Genomic DNA, 17297 nt, shown 5'->3' on the forward strand with positions numbered 1-17297 from the left:
CGGCAGATGGCAGAAAACTACCACCATATGTAGTATTCAAGCGCAAAACCTTGCCAAAGGAGAAATTTCCACCGGGAGTTATAGTGCGGGTCCAGGAAAAAGGGTGGATGTCTGAAGATTTGGTCAAGGACTGGCTCTCGTGTGTGTGGTGTCGACGGCCAGGGGGACTTTTGCGTATGAAATCATTGCTTGTTCTGGACAGCTACAAAGGCCATCTCACGGAGGGTGTAAAGAAGCAGATCCAGGAAGGAAAAACCGATTTGGCCGTTATACCAGGCGGTATGACAAGCATGCTGCAGCCGCTCGACGTGGTCATTAACCACCCCTTCAAAGTGCACATGCGTCGTTTGTACAACGAATGGATCCGGTCCCATCACGAGACAACAAAATCAGGCCGTCCGAAACGAGCTTCGCTGGCAGAAGTGTGTCGGTGAATCCTTGCAGCCTGGCGATCCATTTCTGAAGACTTAGTGAAGAAGAGTTTCAAAGTTACAGGTATCTCGTCGGAAATGGACGGCTCAGAAGATGACGCATTGTGGGATGCGCGAGAAGACGAAGCAGGCGACCCAAATGAACCAGAAGAAGACAATGATGAGGAAAGTGACAGCGAGAGTGTGTAAATTGGATTTTTTTAACAAAGAGATGTACGTACGGTATATGTAAAGGGTTTTTTTTTCCCTAAGATTTACGGTATATGTAGTGTGTTCTTTTTACGGTAAGTAAATTTGATCAATGTTTGCAGTGTCAGCTTTTTGATTTACTGTTATACATACTGAAAGAAAAGCATGTGCACTGTGCTTTATAGTAGGTATTGTAGTTATTCAACAACTGCAGATTTTAAAAATTATTTACGGCAACACTCACTTGGCAACATTGCAATCACCACCTTACCCCACACTCCGCCTGTTAGAGCCTAGATGCTACCTAGGTAGTTGCGCGCGCATCAGACGCTGGCAACAACATTTGCCTGGCACTCAGTAGCGCACTGTGCACGGCACTTGTAAACAAAGCGGACTTGCAGGTCTGCTTCTATAGCTTATTTACTTTACTTCCAAGTAAGTTTATAACGTTTAATGGTTTCTTTTATAAACTCACAGTAGTAATGCATCTCTAGTCAAAATATTTGCATAAAAAAAAAAACACACGCAAATAATGACGTCTACGTGTAAACACCCGGACCTACTTTATTTTCAGCTCCAAACTTTGTTAAAAAAAAAGGTGGGGTATTTACAATTGTAAATACTACTTTACCTAATGTTCAAGAAAACCATTTTGTGAGCGGCAGTTGCTAGCCCGTTGCTATGGTGCATCACGAGAGGTTAGGGACGATCGGCAGCGGCCCATTCTTTTTTACATTGTAGGTGAGTCGTGTCTTTATTTTTTATTACATGTAAGTACTTATTTGTTTATACTTTAGACTTTCATGCATTGAAAATTATTTTAATCAATTGTATATTGACAAATTTAAAAATTTTTTTTGGGAAAAAATGTTTTTTTAATTTTTATCTCACTAATAGGCCGCACCCTAATTTTTGGGATCATAATTTTGGAAAAAAGGTGCGGCCTATATCTGCATAAATACGGTAACTTATATCTTAACTTGTTAAACAAAAAAAAGATGGTCAAGAGTAAATACAAAAAAACAAAGGCAACCAAATAATTTTACATCAATTATTTTTGTCAGTATGAACTGGTTTTTATACTAGTTGCTTTTAAAGTATAAGACTTTCATAGGTTTTGTGTAAACATTTTCACATTTCAGCATATTTTTGTAGCAGTATATTTTATTTAAATGTTGATACATTATGTTGCAAAAACTGTTTAGTCCTTATTTTATAAATAAAAATGAGTGTTTGTGTGTGTATGAGTGTTCATCTTCTATGTGTTCGCACATCATTCATCCGATTGATTTGAAACTTTGCACACTTGACCTTCGAAACAAGGGGAAGGTCAATGCCTAGGTGAGATTACGATAAAACGAACCCTTAAAGCAAAAATTAAGGTGGCGCGTGAGTAGTATCGGATAATTACCAGTAAGTATTTTATGTCAGTTCCTCTTTTCAATGGTCCGAATAATAATGGTGACTTGCGAGTCAAGAGAAAGATATAAAAAGATAAAGAGAGATAGAAACATAGATAGAAAGACAGAGTGATGGAGTGAGATAGAGGGATAGAGGTAGAGAGAGTGATATTGAAATATAGAGTGATGGAAAGATAGATAGAGTTACAGAGAGATGAAGAGAGTTATATATATAGAGAGAGATGCTTTGTATCTGTGCACATACTTAAAAAAAAATTACGAAAATTGCAACAGATGCTGTGCATTAGCTAGTTTGTAATATAATCTATGGTTAAAAAAATATTTAAGATAACAATAAGCAGAGCATAAAAGTTAATGTAAATTTATCCTCTGATGAAAAATGTTAAAAGTTTATTACATACATGTGTACACATCTTGTTATAAAATTAACGTGTAATTTCTAGTGTTGTAAAGTAAAATCTACATTCCAGCGTGCTGTCACAAATACGAGGGAAGCGGCCATTTGTAATATCGCGGTCAACGTTCTCTGGACATGGTCACTATGCCGGCCATTGGAGTGGCGACGTAGTCTCCTCGTGGAGTGATATGAAGAAATCTATTCCTCGTGAGTTGAACAGAGTTTAAGGTTTTGTTGGTGTTTGTTACTAATGTTCTTTTGAAGCACTTAATTTGTGTTTTATGCATTAAAAATTAATACTCTATGTACTTTCGAATTGGGAGAAAGTACGTATTTACCCACAGAAGGGTCACCCCTGTGTATGGTTTGCCCCTGTGTATAGGTCGCACATTTAATTTGGGCAAAAAAATAGTAATATTTAACTGTAAGGGTCGCCCTTAAATAATGGTAGCACCATATATCTGTTTTTACTTGAGTTCCACGGATACAAGTGAAGTCTTTTGTGTTCCATGTCTCAGTTTATTGGCGTGTAAGAAATGTGGTACTGGTGTTGACCCTCCATTGTTTTTCAATTTACTATGGGAGAGTGTGAGGCGGCCCACTTCTTCCCCCCCTCCCCCGGTTCCACTCCCCTGCATTTATGACCATTCCACTTCACTACCTAACAAAAAGACAAAGACGAAGACTGCTATTTTTTATACCCTTGTTTCCCTTTCGTCAATTGTATTTTATTTTTTTTTACCCATCCCTTTGTCTCTTGCTGCAGAGAGAGGAGGCTGCAAGTTACTGTTTGTCAGTTCTTACTGTAACTAATAGCACTCACTGTTATCTGCAAACGTGTGTGGGGCTGGAGGAATATAAAAGGTGCATTTATAAACACCAATGATGGCTGCAGTTTTGACAGGGCATGTTCCGTTTAAAGCATGGGAAATCTCACGCAAAAAAATAATGTACACTACAGATGTACAATAACTGTTCTGCTCACGGAGTTTTACACTACTGCTGAGATATTTTGATTAAACAAATTATACTTACTCATGGAGTTACGTTTATTAAAAACCAACATAGGTTAGTTATTTTTGCACATGTTCAACCACACAGTGGTATATTATTATTATTATTATTATTATTATTATTATTATTATTATTATTATTATTATTTCATTCCAAGTGAAAAACATGGTTGCACTACCTTTTTTAAAATGAAAATCGGCATAACATTCGCGATCTATATGCAGGTAAGTATGGTACTTTGAATTAAGAATATGTTAAAATAAATCTGTAAATTGGCTTTAAAACTAATTGGTTACAAGGTACCTAATTGTATTAACATCCATGGTAAAGATTAATTGAAATTTTTGTTAATGTTAGAAAAGAATCTTGCTCAGGGATTTGTGCAGTGAAAGAAGAAGAATACAGTGTACTTTGAACCATAGACAACATGGAAACATTTTTTCAAGTAGCTACTGCATTAAATGTACTGGGGCAAAAAATCTTTTTTAATGGATCAAAACTGTAGGTAGGGACCTGAAAAATTCGCAATCGCAATAAACTCGAAAAATAACACAAATTTTTTATGTTAAAACACAATTTTTTTCTAATTTTTTCTGTCTTTTTCACAAGTTTCTATACAAATAAACAAATTTTTGGTTTTCATGTCTTTCCCATCAAACATACCTCAAAAACAGTGCATTTTAGAGAAAAAAATGCATTGAATAAAAATTCCTTGAAATCTATTTTAAAACAAAATAGGTCTCTACTAAATTTTTCATCTCTCTAACTGTTTAAATTTTATTGACAAATTTCCACAAGACCTGCTGTGCTGGTGTTTTGCACCTCTTCTCTCCAACACCAAGAACCATCACCGTATAATTACAAGCCAAGGGCCGGAACAGTTTAGTTGAATTACTACATGCTCTGTGTTTAAACTGCTTTACTTATGTCTTTCTTTATGGCATTTGAAATTTCAGCATAGGGCTGGATGAGCTTAGTTGAATATCTACATGCTCTGCATCTAAACTGCATTACTTATGCCTGTTTTTTTTTTTTTTTTTTTTTTTTTTTTTTTTTTTTTTTTTTTTTTTTTTTTTTTTTTTTTTTACTGCCTTTGAAATGTCATCTTGAGTGTGACAGATGACACAGGACAACACTTCAAAATTTCCTTGAAAAGGGAAAGGGGGGGGGGGGAGTGCTAATGGAGCTATCACAGGATCCTACTTTCCTCTCTTCACTTTGTTACTGCTGTGAAGGCACATCTCCTCCCCCTTCCATTCACCCACACATGCCATCCCTGTCTATCCCCGCACAGTTTACTACTGATTATACGTTTGCTTTCCGAACTATGTCTTTTATTCCCGCAGTGACCAAACTATGATTTTTATAACTGCTGTTTGCGATTTAATATAGGTCGTGTAAATAACATCATTATCAATATTTCCAGTCATAATTGTTAATTGTTCCACATAAAAAATACCAAAAAATTTGGTTAGTGCAAGGCAACTAGCTGACGAGTTTAAAAATGACTTCCGATGCCACTACACTAATTTGTGAATGCAGCAACTGCTGAGTTATGTTTGAAAGAAATGATTCTGTTGCAAAGCACATAAAAAGTAAAAATCATGTTAATTCCAGGCAAAACTATTCTAGTGGTAATGATGTTGGACAATGACCATTCTGCACCCATATTCAGGACTTTAAATTAGTGTTTCAACTCAAAGAACATCATCCTTAACAAGTCAGAAGATGTTATTTTATTAATGAAAACTATTCCTGAACTCCATCATTTTGAGAACATCAAACTTTTCAAGGTATTACAAAGTCCTTAAAGAAGATTTGCAAGATATTTGTAAGATAGAAAAGCACATCGATATGTTGAAAGTGCAGACTTCTCTGAATATAAATTACAATCAGTTTGCATTAGCAGTTATGCATGCTGTTTGTAGACCTACAAACAATGTTGACAGTGAAAGTTAACCTAGTCACTAGTACTTGGTCTTCACAGACAGAAGGCAGAAATTGAAAGAAAGCAATGCTTAAATGTTAACTATGCTGTCTTTTGATGACTGAATTCAACACTTACCATTTGAATTTTTATGCACTTTTAGTTTTCAATGTAGTAAGGTAAAACAATTTTGAAATGGAATTTCAGCAGTGAAATTATTTATAAGCATTAGGTTATAGTTTTTTTTGTATTAAATGCCATTAAAATTGAAAGCGCACATAAAAATAAAATTACCACCCTTTTTGTTGTGAATTTTGTGAAAAATAACACCGCTTTTAAGAAAAAATAACCTCCTTTTTTTCAGGTCTCTACTTGTAGACAACAAGGAGTTAGGCTTTGCTTAAGCATTGCATCACTAACATGTTTGTTCCCCCCCCCCCCCCAATCCCTTTTTCAAGAATTGCTGAACTTCAATATGTTTGGCGTGCCACTGATGGGAGCGGACATCTGTGGCTTCAACCAGAACACGACTGCGCCTCTGTGTCAGCGTTGGATGGAGCTGGGGGCGTTCTATCCCTTCGCCAGGAACCACAACACCGATGATGGCATTGTGAGTTACAGCTGTACCTCTGCTTATCTGTGCAACCATGTGTCAAAACATTTATACCTTTGAATACAGAAAATCTTAAACATTGCTCATCTTTTTGGTTGGATCATGCAAAAAGTTATACCTGCAATGAAGTGTCTTTTATCAATATGGTGACTTCTTTTCAGTGAAATGACTACGAGCTATGCTTTGATTGGATTGAATGTAGCAAAAAATCGCAGCGCAATCTGCAACTTGGCTTACCACCTGCGACCGGCTACACCATGTTTTTACTATTTTACCTATGTTACCAGCTGTGTTGTTTCTTTTAAATTTATGTTGAAGAAATGCAGATACAATAGACTTCCATATTATGTGGCTATCAGGAGATAATTTACCCATGAATGGTTTAACAGGGAGGGAACCTAACAAAAAAAGTTAAAACCTGTCAGTGTAGTAATATGGTTAATTATGTCTGGGGTGTGAAAGTTGATATTTTGCACACAACTCTAGATGTTAAGGTTTTATTTTTTTTATTTTGACAGGAATTTCTGACAGGAATATGAATGTCTTTAATCTTGTGTTGGGTGTTGGCTGAGGATTTGACACCGCTTAAAACTCGTAAACTATCAAAACTACAAAGTTGAAGTAAATATATCTTATTAGAGCAGACTTTGATTGTGGTTATTAACGTATGACTCACCCGGTTAACATTTATAGTTATGACGTAATGCTCGTTGGTGGGCAGCATCAAATTGAAGTCTGTGAGAGTTAAAACTCCGAAAGTAATAGACCAATTTGTATGATTAAAATTTAAGTTGCTCGTGGAATTACTATAAAGTTACATACTAACTTTGATTTTGGAGCCATTAATTGCAAAAGATCTTAGTGAAAACAGGTTATGTTGGAGAAAAAAAAGAAAAAAAGCAAAATCGCACAAGCAGAAGCAATTAAAAATGCAGATAAGTGTCGTAGGTATCAAATGAGGCAAAAAGTAGCTGAGAGAAATGAGCCAGTGCGGGAAAATGAGGCCTCGAATGAGCCGTATAATTTGCGCTTGAGCGTGCCTCAGCCATCCACCTCGCGAGAAGCGACGGAGAATACAGACAATTGTTTGGTATTGGACGTGGATATGCTCTCTGATGATTCTGATGTTCATCGATTTCATGTCAAAAATAAAGCAACATCAATTTTCTTCAATTTTTTTATTTATTTTGTACTTAACATTCCCTTTCAGTGCCTTGGAAATTCATGAAAAAAAACAACCCTGGCGGCTGTAGTCCAAAATACACTCTACCCAGAATTTTTTTATTTTGGTATTTTTCTATGATCTGTAAGTGAATGTATAAAGTGTACATTTCTTCCAGGAACAAGATCCGGTGGCTCTGGGGCCAGAAGTTGTGGCTGCATCTCGAAAGGCACTCCTTACAAGATACTCATTGCTTCCGTATCTTTACACACTGTTCTGGGAAGCGCATGTGAAAGGGAACACAGTTGCGAGACCACTGTTTTTTGAGTAAGTAAATCTGCATGATATGAAGAGCTGTGCTACACACTTTTATGCAGAAATGCCAATATTATACTGTCCCAAATATAAGTTTGTTCACATATAAGTAGACCTATTTATTGCTTTTTAGTTTAAAATTTGGAAAAAAGAATTATATTTCCTTGTATAAAAAATCTGTCTTCTTGGGAACCAGCTGATTACATGGTTGCACGACTTAGGAACACTAGGAAACGGTAAATAAAATTTGTGCTTACCCGAACGGGCAGACGTGTGAAGGCAGACGACTGTGCCACACGCAAGTGAATACTGATTTTTTTCCACTGCAAATTCATTATTATTCGATGCGAATTGATTAAAATTTGATTTGCTTACACAATTTTTTGTTTATTTAATTAATGTTCTTCGTGAAATACAAATAACTTTAAGTTTTTGGTTAGGTTATTAAATATTTTTTTCTTTAGTTGGGTCATTGTTTTGTTTATTTCATTCGTCAAAAGTAGAACACTTTCAAATTTAGTTAGATGTTATTACATCATTATTATTTGTTGTACATTTGGAATTAAATGCACAGATGTACTAAAAAGAAACGCAGCGAAGTGGATTATCCTCAGCTAGTTATAAAATATTTCTTTAAGTTAAATTTTTAAACTTGAAATTGAAGGTAACAATTTAACAATCACAGTCACTATATTATCAGTATTATCACCATCACTGCAGCTCTTCACTGCTGGAAACATATTCTTGGTGAAGAAACAACTTAAAAAAGTGTTATTTATAGAAATAACTTTGCATCTTTGTAAAATTTCAGAAAATTTCCAACATGCAGGATAGAAACATGTTTAAAAGGTATACGTACTATATATATATATATATATATATATATATATATATATATATATATATATATATATATATATATATATTGTTTTGTTTAAATTTCTGAAATACCTACATATAAGGTGTGCAAATTGTTTTTATAAATTTAGGGAAAAATTTCCAACGTATAGGTATTAGGGAAAATGCGTTATGTCTTTACTAATATGCCAATATTTTGAAAATGCAGATGAAATCAAAGGCGTAAACAGTGGCAAGGGGGATTGCCACGGGGAGCCAAAAGTTTAAAATATGTACTGGTTAATATGACTTCTCAAGTAATAAACAGGAACAGGTATTCTTTCCTAGGTCCAGACTACCGGGTTGTTCCTCCCCCTTCCCCCTTCCAAGAAGTCAATCCTGGATCTGCCCCTGGATGAAATGTACTTATTATTTTTTTTTATTGTTAATTATTTCATACCACAGATAAACTGTTAACATTTCAAATAAAAAGTGATTAGTTTGATCACAGGAATGATATTGAGCAAATTTCTCAGTTTTACAAAATGGTCAGGCAAATATTCATAATTAAATTTTTTTATTAAACTGTTGCATTTTTGTCACATGTTTTAAGTTAATTTTTCTTTCTTTGTACAGCTATACAGTTGCGTAATAAATGATAAATATTTCTTATGGTCTCAATTTTAAAACATTTCATCTAAAAAATCTGAAATGACCAAACTAAAACTAAAAATACTTTTTGTCCTTTAAGAACATAAACATTTTGTTTGGTGGCTGTTCCTTCTCATTTTTGCTACTTCTGTAGTTGTATGGTTGCATTAGTACTTACCACCTTATTTTTATTGCATTTTTTTTTGCAGATTCTCAGAAGATAAAATTACTTATGACATTGATTATGAATTCTTGTGGGGCTCGTCACTTCTAATAGTTCCAGTTCTAGAAGAAGCAAGTATTTACTGTTTATATTCTATTTTATTACCAATCACTTCATGTTGTGCTGTGTTTGGGTAGTTTTAACAGTTGTATGTTATCATTACCTTACTTGTGATGGCCAATCAGTTACTACATAAAACCAGGCGAGTGTGTGTTGTTGTTGTGTTCGTGCACCGAATGTTCCTTACTATACTTGAATGTATTTCTAATGCAATCATGGTTTTTAAGAGCATAGTTGCTTATGTTGCACAAGTTTTAAAATGGAAATGGTTTTAAATGGTAACCTGCCACTCATGCTTAGGGCTGGATGTACAGTTATATTAGAGCCGAGATTTTATAATATTATAAAAAAGCTAGGGATGGGTCGAATCCTATTATTGGCCGAATCCGAATACTTAGTCAAATCCTTTAATGATTTGTCGAATATCAAATCCGAATCCATGAAAAAAAAAAATTATTAAATTTTTTTTTTTTTCATTCAAACTGTTGTTTTCTAGTACAAATAAACCTAAAACACTGAGATTATTTAATTAAAAAAGGCATAAAACAAATACAAAGAACTTGATGAAATATGGGCATGTGATGCTAGTTAATATGACCTAAAAATTTAAAAAAAAAACCTACTTTAACACTACTCATGAGTTAATTTAAGTAATATGAACGTCAGGTACTTAAGATAGTTACATTCAATGAGCACAGAAGCCTAATTTAAAAACCATAATAATGGAACATGCCTGATGCTGTGTTCCAAATAATCCACACTCGCACTTGCACTCGCACTTGTACTCATACTCACACCCACAATTCCTTGCGTGCATGCTCCATGCATGCTCGCCATTTGGAACACAACCATACTCCAAAGTAAACACACCCATGTGGAAGGCGGCGACGTGTGTTTATGTGTAGGTTTTGATTTGTGACAATGGAACACGTAGTAGGAGCAATTGCGGCCCTAATGGTAGTAAACCAACAACAGAGACGTTTACGACGGCAACGGTTACGTCGCATTGTCCAGGCAATAAACAGGAGACGGGTAACATAACCTTAATTATAACACGATCCTTGCAGCAATGATTGGTACTGGAGGTACACATGAAGACATCACGTGTTGTTTAATTACGAACAGGTACTTACAATGAAACGTGCATTGTTCCTTTGCCATTGTTTTAGATCAATAGTCCAGACGTAAATGTAAACAAACAATGGTTACGAGAGTACACAACGAGCATGCATTCAAACACACTCGATATGCGCACTCGTTCTCGTGCTCGCACTCGACTATATGGAACAACACTCTCGTGACGTCACTTCCGAGAGCGAGTACGTGAGCACGCATGTTTACCTATTTGGAACACTAGGCCTACTAAGGTAAAATATGTAACGATCAATTCCGCTATTAACGTTTTTTCCCCTCGTAACATAACCCCAAATTGCGACAATTAACAGTCACCACCACAGATCATATTGCAAACACGGGAAAAAGTTTTGGTCCTGCCATTTTTCTCATTAAGATATACACTATTTTTCTCCAGGATGTCAATAAAGTTATTTTCCCATATCAAACGTTTTATGTATTTTACAAGTTTAAATTTATAATTAGTAGTTTGAATACTACCACTTACTGATTTAATGTGGAAATTTTTTTAATTATATTTTCAAACGTGTTGAATTATGTCGTTGCATCTTAGCATCATTCACGTTTGGTTACGTTGATTCCTGTATAGAGTGCGCGCACGTAGTGGGCTATCGATAAATCGCCGATAATTGAATGCCCCGACCGAGCTCTATCAAGTACTGAGTAAACTACCTATTTTTTCGTTAGTATGTACTACGAAGATAATTATGCGTTAATTCCGTCTTTCGTCCGAGTTCCGTTTTTCTGTTTTAATTTGAACGAAATGTGTTTTTAATGCACGGTTTGATTATAAAATGTGAGACTATTATCCCTTAAAACACATACTTCACGTTTTCCCCGCATTGCTGGCGCCGGCCCTGACCTTGACACAGTTGTCTCGCCGCGCCGCGTCATTTCAAAACATTCTTCGAGCGGCAAAGATGTAGGTTTGCGGTTATACTGCGATCCCCACTTTCAGTTTTGGATATTTTGATAAAAATCGTCACATTATATTCGGGTAAATACGGTTATATCTACGGACATATTTCTCTTGTTCTTGGCTGAATGTTTACTAATGTGTGTGGTTTTCGCCAATTAGTTACTTGAATCCTCGCAGATTCGCCGAATCTTCGCAGATTCAACGAATCCTGGATTCGACCGGCCCATCCCTAAAAAAAGCTAATTTTGTCATTAAAAATAGTGGATTTTGTTTTTATCGTCATTAATTATAAAACACTTGAAATAATAAGTACATATAGAGCACAATTACATTATTCGTTCAATAATTCATGGTAAGACACAAGTAAATTGTGTGCATAATAATATAATACTTATGTTGGTGAGAGTATGTTAAACAAAGGACTGCAACTAAAACATTCAATATTTTTCTATTATGTTCCTTAGTTCATAAGAAAAGTATAAATATAAAAGTTAAAAGTATAGTTAAACTTTTTTTTAATGCAATGTCTAGTGTCAATATTTTATGGTTTCATATTTTGTCAAGTTTGGTCATATTTTTAATTTTTAAAGTATTGTGCATAAATATATAAAATTATTGAAATACCAAAATAAGAATTGGTTTGTTTATAACTACTATACATTCATAACTTTTTAAGCAGTGGGGAAAAAATTTTGATTCATTGAGTGGTGTAAGTTTATTTCTGGTGTCAATATATTTTCAAGTTGTAAAATTTTTTTTGGCATGGTCTTATCATTTCAGTACTTTGTTTACTTTGAAAAAAACATTAATAGAAACTTAATTTTTTATACTTAGTATATAAAATGCTGCATTTTTAAATAAAAGCCTAAACTAGAGAATTATAAAATTGATCTCATATTGTGGTTGACAAAATGTAGTAATTGAGGCAAATTTAACCCCATTTTGTGTTTTACCTTGCTTTTCAGTGTCTGGCTGTGTATTGACTTCCATTTCAGTATTTGGTTGTTCAGTTTTTACTTATTCAATAAACAACCTATTTTTAAATTAAGTGAACTTTTATATCACAGTATTGCAGTTTTTTTTTTGGGAGCTAAGATTATTACCAATTACTTGAATCATTCCTTTCCTATTTAATAATAACAAACTGCATTATAATATTGGTTGTGTACATATTCCTGGAGTTGTAAGACTGAAAGCATAAATAAATAAGTTAGATAATTCATATTATTCTTACAAGCCATATGCTTGAAATAAGAACTGCACTTGAAAATAGACAGTGTCTGTTTCTCCAGGGAGAAACGATGGTGACAGCGTATTTACCCAGAGCACTGTGGTATGACTTCTACTCGTCGGAGCTGCTGTCTAGAGGCGGCCAGAACATCACGCTCGATGCCCCGCTGGATACGATCCCACTGCTGGTCAGGGGAGGGGGCATCATCCCCATGCAGGAACCAGCGATGACCACCACCGACACTCGCAAGAACAAGTTCAGGCTACTCGCTGCTGTCGACGAGACCAACTCTGCGACTGGTTTACTCTACTGGGACGACGGCGATTCTCTTAGTAAGCATTAGCAGTCATTGTTCCGTGCATGCAATGATAGTATGCGATCTGAAGTTAATCATTTCATCTTGGTACAATGGTGATGAAATTAATCAGCCCCAAGCCTAGTTTGAGTCCCCATTCATCATCGTGAAGTGACTGGGGCGTACCGGGTGAGACGATACTGTGGTGGTTCACCATCATTTTCTCCAGTATGGTGGTGAGGGAATAATGCAACACCCAGTCTCTAATCCTAGACCCAGTACCTGGGGCCCTTGACTCATCAGGTAACAGCTGTAGCTATAGTCGCCGCACGGTAAGTTCGTACTTTTGGGAAGAACTGTTGAAAAATGGAACTAAGAATATTTGGTTTACTATTGTGCAATTTGTTTGACAAATAAATAAACAAAATAGGACGACATAATTTATCAAGCTATTACGTTTCCGTACGTGTGTATGAATACTGAAATAATTTGTATTTGTTAATTTTATATGTAAGTTTTTAAACACGCGTGGCAACGATATTTATCGGTATGTTGGCTACACACTTGAAGAAATAGTTCCTTAGTATGTAATTTTGAACAGCTGAAATAACGATAAATATTGCTGAAAATGTTTCACATATGTTTACTTCCAGATCCTGGAGTAATATTGTTTAATATATACGAAAGTTAAGTTATTTTGTTTACAGATGACGTTGCAAGCTGTTGCGGATGAATCACCTACGTAACTGTGTGTCGGCCCGAGCCATGTTGAACGCTTGTTTTTGTTTGCTCAAAACGACTTCTGATTTTCCGAAAACATCCAGTGTATTTGTGTACTAATTAATTTTCTAATTTTAAAGGGTTGTCTTAATTGTTGCTTGTAGTGAACTATTGCTTTTACAGTGTAACTTTGTGTTAGTTATTACGGTTTGTTAGGTTATTAAAATGAATGTAAAGAAGGAGACAGCACGATATTATCGACGTGGCACGAAGAGTTACGATGTTAATAAATACAGGTCAACTGGAACAGGGTGATGTCGCAGAAATGACAGCATTTCTTCTAGATCTGGGCGTCACGACCGTGAAAAAGTGAGTGACTAATTAACACGTTATGAAAGTATGTGCGTGAAAACGTTCCGTTAGGTTGGGGCGTGTTTGTAAAATAGTGTAAAAGTACCTTCCTCGCAGCTTTCTTGTTTTGAATGTCGGGCAAATTACAAACAGACACGTTCTTATATTTTCGTTTATATATTAGGTAATGTCCCACAAGCAAAACATATTAAATGTAAGGGCATGTACACAGATACTAACCTAACATAACCTATCCTCAACCAACATAATGTAACCTAACCCAACCCAAATGAGGTTTATTTACATGAAATTAGGTTTGGTAAATTTTGGTTAGGTTAGGAAACATAATTGTCAATAATTAGAATGCATTTTAAAAAACTTAAGTAGAAATTCAACTCTACGTAGGTTGTTGTCATGACTTTTTGTTAACACCTGTAACCATAAAAAAATACAGCATTTGAATATATGCTCAGGGTAAATGTGCTAATGTATGCTTTTTAATTACAGGTGTTCTGGATAACGTGTTTAGTGATATGTAATTTCTCTGCTGTGTTTATATGTGATTCTTAAACATTAGTTTCATTACAGGATATAACATAATATTGATGGTAGTGATAATTTATTGCTCAGTTTCGATTTATTTAATATATTTATTTTATTACAGATTCTTAAGTTAAGTTTTTTATGGCAACAATTTCTTTTCTGCATTGTACATACTTATGTGATATAGTTTTTATATGAGACAAACCACATACACATAAAAATACACACTTACAGAAATGTTTAATGTATAACTTAGAATTTGAATTTAAAATTTATTCTGCTTGATAGAAAATAATGCCTCTAATTACAAAACACATGTTGGTTAGCCATAACCTTTAACCGATACTTGACTCGGTTCGTAGTGCCAGAAAAGTGTTACTAACTTGGGTAAATATGTAGTTGGGCGGTATTTGCGAAAAAAAATGTTAAAAATCCGAAAATACTTTTATTTTATGCTCTTCAACGTCCTCTTTTCATTAAAAGCGGCGGAGATAAGAAATTCCAAATACTTTAGGAGATATAGAATTTTTTAATTTTGCAATACAAGACCTGTGGAACCATTCGAGCGACGCCATTTTTGTTATTTTGCTGTGTGTTCGTGAATACGCGAATCGTCAATGCGTAATTAATAAAATGGTTGATTAGGTCAGGTCAGTTACATTATTAATACTTTCAAACTAAGCCGACATTAAAAATAATGTGAATTAATTTTAATTATTCTTTAGTTTTAAATTATTTATAATGTAACTGACCTTACATAACAAACTCGTAACAAAGGATGCACAGTAATAACTCACGTATTTTTTTTGTTACTTATTACTTGCGCAACAATATCAAAATAACAAATAAGACTTTAAAATTAGAACGTTAAAAACTCACCTAAGTTGGAGGCGGTAATTAAACACCGTTTTAAACAATAAATGAACTAAATAATCACGTATTGGTTCGTTTGAATTCTGGCCTATCACGAACAATCACGTGACATCATTATCCAATAAAAAAAGTAGATACTCGTACGTAAACAAGAAACAATGATAATCGCCACATTAATGCACTGGTATTGTGATGAAATTTAAAAATTCGATATCTTCTAAAGTATTTGGAATTTCTTACCTCCGCCGCTTTTAATGAAAAGAGGAAGTTGAAGAGCATACAATAAAGGTATTTTCGGATTTTTAACATTTTTTTTCGCAAATACCGCCCAACTACATATTTACCCTAACTTGTTATTTTCTATTCACAAATGACCTCTCAATGTAATGACAGTGATGTGCCTGGCACTCACGGCTTTAGGAAACTAACAGTTTACATAGCTACCTCATACTGAATAATTTCTTAAAGTTAAATTCTTCATAAATGATACTGACATAATTTTCATGCTTTCAACCATAGCACTTTGTGATATAGTAATCTCGAAGCAGCAAAATTTCTTTTGTAAAACTTAACATCAATTTTTATAGATATTATGTGAAGACACAGCACCACGCTGGGTTTAAACTCTAAACTATAAAAATTTGCTTAGATTTTTTTATATTTAATATTTGAATTATTAAACATGGTGTTATGACATTTTCTACTGACATTTAACCAATTATAAAAATTGCAGTGTAATTTTATTATCCATTAATTACATCCCTATTTGACAGTTACCCAACCAAAACATTGCCATGTGGTAGTCACATGGTTTTCCACATGGCAATGTTATTGTTGATATTTGGCGGAAGGATACATAGTCACCTTGAAAATAGATCCCAGCTTGAAGCAGGGCTTCCTAAAAGTATGAACTTATCGTGCGGCGACTATATTGAGTCGACAGGTCAGTAACTTGTGCGAGATACTGTGGAAATGAACACCTGGTATTGGAAAACCAATTGACTACAAAATTATTGAGAAACATTGTATTCCAGATAATACTGCTATAGTTACTTAACATTTGTTTGAAGACTTTTGACAAAGATTAAAATAATAAACCCTTGGAAACACACAGATATACATTACATAAGAATAAATAACGTACTGTAAGCATTACAGTGGAATGATTTTAATCAGGCATTCTGTGGTTGGGCACATTCTGTGATCCAGCACCAATTGTGTCACTCACTTTCAGATTTTATTGGTTGGATTTTGGTTGTCGGCTGCCAGGTTGCATTACTGTGCTTTCGGCATTTTCAGTTCGCTCAGAGTTGATTGATACTGTCAGTTTTTATTTCAGAAAATGTTTTTTTGGGCGGGTTCCACATTTCATGGGTACATTTCTGTAATAATTTTTTGACACGACGGGTGACTAGAAAATTATTTTTAATCTGTATTTGTTTTTATAAAGCAGCTTATTATGTATATTAACAACTTGTTTTAAATAACATCTGTATATTAATTTTTATTTTGTGCTTCATATAAAACTATGTACGGCATGGTCATGGTCCTTAATGTGCCAGAGTAAACCCCTTTTGCTCTATTTAGTTTACTTATGTGCCGCCAACTAGTATTTTTGGCACAATTCTAAATTTGAATTTTTTGAAAAATGGTGTCGCCAGTCATTTTAATTTTTTTGCTGCAAGAACTTAACTTTTTCCGCCTCCTGTACACTCCCGTTTAATCTTTGTCAGACCTGTCTCCCCAATCTTTCCCAGCATAAATCTAATTTGCTAACCATCTAATGACCCAGCAAGTACTATCGTCTTATCCTCGCCTTTGCGCACGTACGTCGCCTGTAATTCGCTTCCGAGCCATGACAAGAAGTGCTATGTCCTGCAAGCTATCAGGGCAGGCTGTTTCTAAGACCTCGCCTGACGTGAGCACTCCATGGCATTATCTCGAGTCATTTTCACCAACGTCCAGTCACGCCTCCGGGCTCAGTAGAACCT

The 17297-nt window shown here is 34.8% G+C and overlaps 1 protein-coding gene across 1 annotated transcript in view; it reads left to right on the forward strand.

Annotated features, from left to right (window-relative positions):
- The window catches only part of LOC134542140 (lysosomal alpha-glucosidase-like), an 89268-nt gene that overhangs the window by 55388 nt on the left and 16583 nt on the right, over positions 1–17297 (forward strand). Inside the window, exons 11-15 of the mRNA XM_063386133.1 lie at positions 2512–2645; positions 5838–5989; positions 7333–7481; positions 9167–9255; positions 12590–12856. Coding sequence (XP_063242203.1) covers positions 2512–2645; positions 5838–5989; positions 7333–7481; positions 9167–9255; positions 12590–12856 — 791 coding nt within the window. The remainder of the gene's footprint in view (positions 1–2511; positions 2646–5837; positions 5990–7332; positions 7482–9166; positions 9256–12589; positions 12857–17297) is intronic.

Source organism: Bacillus rossius, chromosome 1 (genome assembly GCF_032445375.1).
Source record: "Bacillus rossius redtenbacheri isolate Brsri chromosome 1, Brsri_v3, whole genome shotgun sequence".
In the NCBI taxonomy this organism is placed as follows: domain Eukaryota; kingdom Metazoa; phylum Arthropoda; class Insecta; order Phasmatodea; family Bacillidae; genus Bacillus; species Bacillus rossius.